At 64.4% G+C, this 8,875-nt stretch overlaps 1 protein-coding gene across 1 annotated transcript; it reads right to left on the bottom strand.

The window, feature by feature from the left end:
• Window positions 1-1,559: 1,559 nt before the first annotated feature.
• On the bottom strand, window positions 1,560-6,063 carry HTR5A (5-hydroxytryptamine (serotonin) receptor 5A, G protein-coupled). Its single transcript, XM_012733872.1, has 3 exons — window positions 4,797-6,063; window positions 3,168-3,272; window positions 1,560-1,727 (listed from the first exon to the last, which is right to left on the bottom strand). The coding sequence occupies exons 1-3, from the start codon at window positions 5,541-5,543 to the stop codon at window positions 1,560-1,562; spliced, it is 1,020 nt and encodes a 339-aa protein (XP_012589326.1). The 5' UTR covers window positions 5,544-6,063.
• Window positions 6,064-8,875: the final 2,812 nt, after the last annotated feature.

Raw genomic sequence — 8,875 nt, 5'->3', positions numbered from 1 at the left:
CTGCTGGCCGGCCGGCAGGCCGGCGCCTGGGCTTAGGGCCCTGGACGGCCTCCTGCCCCACGTGGAAACCAGCGAAACGGCCGCTGCCGCACGGCCGCAGAGGTCGGACCCCGACCCGGCGACTGGGGGGCCTCGGCGCCCCTCGGCCACAAGAATGCAGGACACTGCGTTCAGTGTCGTCCATCAGCGGCACGACAGGGGCCCAGCTCCTTCTCCTGGTACCGCTGCACCCCAGAACGGCACCCCCTTTCCAGGCCTGGATCTTCAGCTCCCAGAGTCCTTCCTCGGGCACGTCGCCCCCCCGGGGTTGGGAGCACCCTGATCTCCACAGTGGGGTACCCGCTGCTCGCTCCCCACGGCGGCGTCACAGACTCAGCCACCGGCCTGGCCCCTGAGCCCAGCACCCCGCCTGCCCGCAGCCCCCCACGGCACCCCGCTGAACGTGTGCCGGGTCCCCACGCCAGGACCCCGCCTCTCCGGGAGCCGCAGCCCCGGGCGCCTGGCGCACAGGCTGAGCTGCACACGCACTCGGCCTGCTTGTGGGCTTCTGTTGTGAGGGGCATCTTCTTCTGAACGCCTGACCCCACCCGGCTATGCTGGGGGCCCAAGCTGCAAGTGGGGGGACCCCCGCCTGCCACGGGCGAGCGACCGGGTGGCTGTCGGGTGTGGGGCTGATGTTGAGTGCAGGGCTCTGTCGTTCCCATAACTTCGGGGAAGAGTCGCCCACCCTCCTGCCCAGCAGGGGTGCGGGTGCTGGGGAGCTCACAGGACAGACGCCCCACAAGCAGACCGAGTGTGGCACAGCTCAGCCTGTGCACCAGGCTCCCCGGGCTGCGGCTCCCCAGGGCAGTGGGGGTTCCAGCGCGGCCCTTGCACACAGTTCAGCAGGGCGCCGCGGGGGCTGGCGGGTGCCCGGCTCAGAGGCCGTGGCCGGGTCTGTGCGAGGCGGCCTGGCGCTGACCGGCAGGCAGCTGTGGCCGCCCTGGGCCCGCGGGTGTCCGGCGTCTCTGTTCGGCAAAGGCTCTTCATGCCCTCGACACACTCGCGAGGCTGCTGTGGTCGCCGGTCAGCGTGAGACAGGTGATGGGCTGGCGAGGCCCCGGAAGCCTGATGCCTGTTGTGCTGGACATGGAAAGAAAGGCCGTGGGGGCGTCGGGGTGATGAGCCTCTGGCCCGCTCCCACCGAGCCGGGAGGCCGGGTGTGAGGCCGGCGGGGGACTGCCCGGGACTGCGGGCCCAGACGGCGGCCCTGGACAGCCGCCCCTCCGGCCTGCGCCTGCGCCTCCCAGTGCGGCTACTGGGCCCTGTCATGGCCCTGGGGGCCCTGAGATGCTTCGGGGTGCGGCCAGCCAGCCCTGAGGCCGCCCTCGGGGGCACGAGCTGTCCCGGTCAGGGCCTCTGCTCTCCCTTTCGGAATTTCTGGTTTTCTGTCTGGAGCCACACTCCACCCCAACTCTTGCGCGTCTCTTGGCCGGTGCACACCCCAAGTTTTTCAGAGTGAGGAGCTCATGGCAAGTCAGAATCAATGAATTTGCAGAGAGGTCTTGGGAGAACAAGGCTCAGCTGCCGGCCGTTACCGGGTCGTCCAGGCGCCGCATGGCCCGCGGCAGTTCCCGCGGCGGCAGTCCGATCGTGCGGGGCTGCCCAGGCCCTGCCTCGCCGCGGGGTGTCCGCCCCTGCACCCAGCCTCGCGAGGCCTCCTGCAGAAACCAGCCTTTCTTCAGGGTCTTCCCCAGAAAGACAAAAATCACGTAAAATTGCCAGTCAGGGAGTCGAATCGATAGAACTGCCATCACATTCTGGGGTAGAGCTAAGATAATGTTTATAATGAAGAATTTCCCTAAACTTCAGGGAAAAGGCAGAAAATTGTTACAAAATTTAGAATTTTGCTCGAATATTAAGCAAAATTCTTATTGTGGACTACAGATTTGTACTAACTAGTTACATCAGTTGAAATCCCCCTCAGACGTATTTACAAGGCTACAAGGAGTTCTGGAGCCCAGCTGGGAACATTTTAAACATAAAAACAGGATTCACGGCAGACACAGTTCAGGAGCCTCTCTCTCTCTCTTTTTTTTTTTAAAAGATTTATTTATTTGTGCATACAGAGCTGGGGCACAGGCCAGAGGCTCAGGGGTGGCGAGAGGCTTCACCAGGGACAGAGTGGGGAGCAGAACAGGCAGATCGCCGAAGTCCACTGCTGAGGGGAGCAGCGGGCGGGTCAGGAGAGGTCTGCCGCGCCCTGTGGTCACCTCCGGGGCAGGCGGGAATCGAACTCAGGCTGAAGCGGCTTTAGCTTCTCAGAGCTGTGCTTTAACCCGCTGCGCCCCCAGGGAGGGCCAGGAGCCTCTCCTTTAAGAGGGGATTGGATAAAGAGGCAAACGTGTAAACTAAATAGAGCAAATAGCCGGACGACGGTCAGCCTGGCGCTCTCAACATGGAGTGAGCCCGCCGCTGCAGTCGGCGCCGGCCTGCGTCCGGAAGTGGGCGCCGCACGGCAGCGTGCAGTTACCCGTTCAGAGAATACCGGCCGGGCTGCACGCTGGCAGATGCCCTTAGAAATCAAGGTAAGCAGAGGTTTCTAGGTGAAACATGCAGAAGGCCCTGCCTGCCCTCCAGGAGCTGAGAGCCGAGCTTGGGGGCGCTATAAATGCTGCCAGCAGGCAGACCCTTGGAAGAACCAGGTCCCATCTTGGTTCCGGATCCAGATGACAGTGCTCCCAAGTCTGTCCGAGGAGAAGGGCCCCGGGAGGTGTCGATAACCCTGTCTGGGGGGGGCGTTATCACAACACCTGGGCTACAAGCCATTTGCGTAACCAAGGCCACCGGCCGCCCTCCACCCCAGCACCCCAGAGCAGCAAAGCCCTCAGCCGCGCTTTTTTAATTTGTCTGGAAAGGAAACAAGCAAACTAACTTACGAAAAGTCTTAGGAAAAAAGACTGAGTGTAACCAACGACGAGAGGGGATTATGACAGGCGTTTGTGGCTGCCCACTGCGTGTTAAAACACTGAATTGCTAGAAAAACTCAAGTCGCGGGAATATTTACTAGCCCGTTCAGGCTGTGGCTGTGTGTCCTGATGGTCACCAGGAGACGCTTCCCTGCCTCCCACTCCTCCCCACAGCTGTGACCCACAGCCTCCTCTCCGGGCGGCGGCCGCCTCACGCACACTCAGGCCCCAGCCGAGCAGGGCAGACCCATCCAGACACCTGTGGGCAGCTAGCGGCGACTCTCGAGTCCGGGCCATGCAGCGCAGGCTGCAGGGTCGCTCTGTCTGCAAGGTCTCAGAGGCCCCATGGGGCCTTTTTGTCTAAATGTGCAAACTCTGGGCCATGACCCAGGTAGATTAGCTCAGAAGCACAGCACCTGAAGAGAAGGGCTGCCTGTGAACGCCCCCCCTTCCATCCAGCAGTCAGGGGTTCACCTCCCTGCTTCAGAGACATCGCAGGCAGCACGACCTTCCGCCAGCACGCCTTGGTTCCCGGCAAGCACACCCCTTTACTGGCAGAGCGTGGACAGCTTCCCGCTAGCTGATTATCCGTGGCTGACGCGTGCTCCCCTTTCCCCTTTCTCGGACCTTCTCCCACCGCCTCACCCCGCCACCAAGCACTAGCCCCTGGCCGGCAGCACTCACTCTCAAGCCCAGTCCTCAGCCAGGAAGGAAAATCTCATGCTTGTGTCTAACTGAAGCAGCCCCACGGCTAACAGACTTCCTGCCCCCCACACCAGCTTCCAGCTTGGTCTTGTTGATGGTTCCCTGGGGTCCCTGAGCCTGGGGCACTGGTTAGGGTCAAATGCTGTTCCCGGCCAGGGAGCAGCCTCGGGGCTGCGGCAGGATCTGCCTCCGGGAGGCTGAGCTCTTCGGGGAAGATGGTGGCCTGTCCTTCCGTCACCCCAGCACCAAACCCATGACGTGCTCAGCCCTCCCAGATCCATAACAGACACAGGGGCTGTGGCGATTGCTGGGGCCCTTAAGCATGTAAATCAGTTGCCTTCCTAGTGGCTCCCGAAACTTGGAATCGGAGGGTCAGATAATTAAGAGTTAATCAGCCCGCAGGAAAGTGTGGGCGGGAAGGCCAGGGCAGCTGTCTGCGCAGGGAAACCTGCAGAGCTGAGCCCTGTCTGCTGGGGTTTTCATTTCCCCCGCAGCTCCGCTCACGTCCAGGAGGTCAGACAAGTAGCCTTAGCTGCTCACGCAGCCTGGCTGGGTTCGCGGGGTGACCTGGAGGGTGCTGGGCAGAGGAGCGGGTCTCAACTGCAGGCTGTGAGGTGGGCGTGCACCACATCCCTCCCCCACAGTAGTAGAAGAGGCTGCTGCAGAGTGAGAGCAAGCCTGCAGAGACCGGCCATATTTTGCAAATTTAGTTGCTGATTTGCAAAGCAACAGACCGGATTGAAATATCAATCTGCCTCGCCCCTGCGCGCCAGGCCCTGCCGTGCAGCCACCTTTCTCTCCGCCCCGCCCACCCCCCAGGCAGCCGCCAGCCGGCGTCGCCCAGCCCAGGCGCCCACTCGGACCTGACCCGCGGAGTTTCCGAGTGAAACGGTTTCCAGTGGGATGACACCAGCCAAGCCTCTTGCCTCACACGTAAAGAAATAGTCCATCCGCGGTGGTAAATCCCGCAGGTCCGCGATGCCGAGCGGAGCAAACTGATTCACCAACACTTTCTTTTCTCTCGACCTAACCTCTTCCTCCCCCTTCCCCACAGAAAACCGAACGAAACAAAACGAAAAAGCCCCCGTCTACAGACTCAGGAGGGGCCCCCACGAAGCCGGCGCCGGCCCCCCGCGCACCCACCTCCACCTCCGCGGGCTGCTTCAGCGGCGCGACGCTGTTGAGCTTCCGGAAGCCGCCGCGGGACTTGGCCGCCTTGTAGATCTTCCAGTAAACGAACACCACCACGCACAGCGGCAAGAAGAAGGCGCCCACGGTGGAGAAGACGGCGTAGGAGGGCTCGCGGCTCACCTGGCACTCCTCGCTGCCCTCGGAGTAGAGCTCCCCCCAGCCGAAGAGCAGCGGCGCCAGCGAGATGACCGCCGACAGCGCCCACGTGAGCGCGATCATGGCTTTGGAGACGCGCTTGCGGGTGCGGAGCGTGTACTCCAGGTGGCGGGTGATGGACCAGTAGCGGTCCAGCGCGATGGCCATCACGTTCCAGATGCTGGCCGTGCAGCAGAGCACGTCGCACGCGATCCACGCCTGGCACAGGTGCCGGCCGAGGCGCCAGCGCCGCCCCGACAGCTCGTGCACCAAACTCAGGGGCATGACCAGAGCCGCCACCAGGACGTCCGAGATGGCCATGGACGCCACCAGGTTGTGCGGCACGCGGTGAAAGGTGCGCACACGGAGAATGGTCGCCAGCACGAGCACGTTCCAGGCAAAGGTCGCTGCCACCAGAAAGCCCAGGAAAGTTAGAACAAGGATTCCGAAGACCGAGAGGAGGGGCTGCCTGGGGCCTGCGTTTTCTACCCCGAGGCTGCCATTGACGTCCAGAGGGGAGGGGGTGGAGAAGGGGAAGTAGGTTAGGTTCCTAGGAAAATCCATCTCTGGGTCTGGAGACCTCGCGGGAGCGCAGGTACGGGACTGGAGCGCAGGCGTGAGGCGCGCCGCCGCCAGAGCAACCCAGATGTTTGCAGTCTCTGGCCAGGGGCGGGTTTTCTGGAAGTGCCAGGGAAATGGCCCGGTCTCCTGCCAGCGAGAAGGGTAGGCTCTGGGCTGCAAGCCGTGGCAAGCGCGAAGCCCTCAGAGGCGGGGATCGGGGTTCACAGCCAGGCCCGCCCAAGCTGTCGCTGCGCCAGCTAAGAGCAGTCTAGTCCCCCAGAACAGAGCATCTCCCCAGTCCGGGAGAAGCGCAGGGCTCCGGAGCGAGTGGGGGCCGGGAGAGGGGCTGGTGCGTCAGAGCAGCAGTTCTCGTCACCTCCCTCCGAGCCTCTCTCCAGACAGCAGCGGGTGGCAGCCTCGTCTCCAAGCTGGGAAACGGGGGAGAGACCTGCTTTCCCAGCCCTGCCTCCGCTGTTCCCCGCCCCCCTCTGCTCCCGTCTGGGGCTGCCGCTCCAAGAGGGAAGGCTGGGCGCCCACCCAGACCGGCCTCCGCCAAGTAGGGATCCGGCCTACGTAAGGCGTCAGCTGATGAGGCCGCCTCCCCTCCGGCCCCGCCCCCGCCCGCGCGGGCGCTGTCCACGGTGCTGCCGCACGCTGCCCGCCCCGGGCGCTGTCCGTGGTGCCGCGCCGCTCGCCGTCCAAGCCGGTGGTGTCCAGGGTGCCCTGGCTTCTCCCTGAAACGGGCTCCCGCTTGACCTAAGCTTGCCAATTAACTTTGGCCACCCCTCTCCATCTTCCCAGGGTGGTCTGGCGCCCTGAGCGTGTTCTCAGCGTCACATCGCTGCGCACTCTGTGCCTGCGTCCTAAGAAAAGGGCCTTTCTTCCCGAAAGAACCGCTTCCTTCTTACACAGCACCAGGGTTTCCCTTTAAGGGTGGTCTCCCTTTAAGGGGAGAAGGCGAGATAGCCACGGCTTCTGGCCCTAGAGGTGTCGGAGGCAAAACCTTTCCCCAGAAACATGAAGAGTATGCAGCCTCTGCAGGCCTTAGTAGGCTCGCTTCCCGTGAAGGCGAAGTACACATAGCAGATGTTCTAAAAGCCCCATCTGGCTTGGAAAGGGGGGCAGCACGTGACCCCTTCCAGACACACGGACAACCGCACACTCACACCATAGTGGTCGACAAAGCACAGGAGCTCCTACCCAGAGCAGTGCCTGAAAGCCCTTCACATACAGCGCAGCCAGGGGCAAGGGTGTTGCCCACGGCAGGGCACTGTCCACGCACACGCCATAGGTGGCGCGAGGGCTGGTGGTGGCCGCAAGTTTCATCAGAAACTGCTATTGGAAGACTTGATAGAAACGTGTTTTTGTATACACAATGTTTCAGACAGGGTAAAACAAACAGGACAAAGGAGCGAGAGGGGAAGCTCCTTCACTGGAGCCCCGAGGCGGAGACACGTCCGAGCATGCTGGTAAGTGGGCGCATGCCTCACTGGGCGTCCCCACGCAGGCGGCGCTGTGGGGAGTGGCCTCGCGGGGCTCTAGCCAAGGGCCCTCGCGCTCGCTCAGAGCGCACCACCCTGGCCGTGAGTCACCTGGGATGAGAAGCAGGTCCTGAGTCCACTTGATGGCCTCCTGGGCACCCCACTGGTGAGCAGGGTGCAGACATCCAACCCCAATGCTAGAGGAGACCTGCAGCAGGTGACCAGTCGCCAAGCCCACAGCCGGGGGGGCCCACCCAGAGCCGCCCGGACGCCCGGGGACCCGCGGGAGGAGAGGGCGGGCGGGTCCCCAGGGCCCAGGCGATGGTTGGACATTTGGAAGTTTCCCGCTGGCGGGAGGGAAAGCCCTTGGCAGGAGACCAGCTGGGGCCGTGGGGGTGGGGGGGCAGCGCTGAAAGGGGAGCCCCAGGGGGGCCGGCGTGCAGCGGTGGGTCCTCCCCACTGTCCTGTGCCCGAGGTGGGCCTGAGGGCGAGGCCACGCACTTCCCGCCCACAGTCGAGTCAAGCAGGTCGCAAGCCAAGTTCTGACTTTTTCCTCCTTCAGCTGCTCACAGGTTCCCCGGGACCCCCAAGGTGGAGGTGGCCCTGGCCTGGTGGCGCAGCTGGGAGGGGGCTTGACGCCGCCAGCGCTGTGTGTCTCAAGGGCAACCGCGGGTCCCCAGGGGCGGGGCACACGTCGCTTCTGAACCTTTGCCCCAGGAGAGATGCTCTTCCAGGCCGCCCCTCCGGCCTCGCCAGCCGCGCGCCCTGCTGGCGCCCGGTGCCAGTACCGCGGCAGACGGGGAGGCGGAGGGGCGGCGTGGCCTCCCTCAGTGTTTCCCGGCAGTGGACACGCCCCAGGAGTCGAGGGGACAGGGAGGTGGGGATCTGCGCCGTCACTCAGGGAATGTCCCTCCAGAGGTGGGCGGGGGACGCCCGGAACGCTCTTTCCATGTAACAGGGAGGTCGCTCACCTTGTCGGGGTTATCGGGGTCGGCTTGGCGCTCACACCCCGACTGGGACTTGGGACTTATTGAGGGGCCTCTGGCTCAGGGCTTCCCTTAAGCTGAGCAGCTTTGTTAGCCACTTGGGAAGCGGGGAGAAGCGCCAGCATCGTTCTCTCAGCGCAGGGCCTGCTGGGGCTCTGGGGTGTCAGGGCGGCGTCCGAGAAAGCCCTGAAATGAGGGCGGCGTGTGTGCGGCTGCCCGGGTGAAGCAGCTCGCCAGGGACAGCGCTCTGCAGACGCACGACGGCCGGGCCGGCCGGCCAGACAGGTGCCCACTCAGGACCGCCGCGGCCTGCGCCCGCGCCTGTAAGGCCAGTGCTGCCGCCCTCAGGTCTGGGCTCGGGGCGGGCCCCCGGCATTCGGCGGGAGCGTCCACTCGACTCCCCTCCCCACTGGCCAGGGAGCCCCCGAAGCTGCTCTCCACCGCGTGGGCCCCATCCGAGTCCACACGCGTCCTCGAGTCCACTGCCCCAGCAAGGACAGGACAGGGAGCCGGCTGAGGAGTCGCTCGGAGGGCGGCGTCCTGCCCGGGACACCACGCTCGCTGCGGAGACCTGCGGCGCCGCCTTCAGGGCGGCCTGAGGGCCAGGGGCTGACCGGCTGGGACTCCCGGACCCCAGGGGCTGACCGGCGGAGCAGTCACCCTCACCTGCCCCGCTTCTGGCAGTGCGGCCAGTGCCTCCCGCGGGGGGAGCCCCAGGCAGACGCTGAGTGCGGGGCGCCCGCCAAGGCAGAACTGGGCCCCCCAACAGTGCCCCTGCAGAGCTTCTCCACAGCCTGGACACCCCGCAGGGGCTGGGCGGTTTCCTCATATCCGGTGAAGGGCCCAAGCCCCTCTGAAGGAGGTTTGC

This window comes from Condylura cristata, unplaced genomic scaffold (assembly GCF_000260355.1).
Source record: "Condylura cristata isolate star-nosed mole 26May11 unplaced genomic scaffold, ConCri1.0 scaffold00042, whole genome shotgun sequence".
Lineage (NCBI taxonomy): Eukaryota > Metazoa > Chordata > Mammalia > Eulipotyphla > Talpidae > Condylura > Condylura cristata.
The sequence above is the reverse complement of the archived record's forward strand: the minus strand, read 5'-3'. Positions and strand labels throughout refer to the sequence as shown.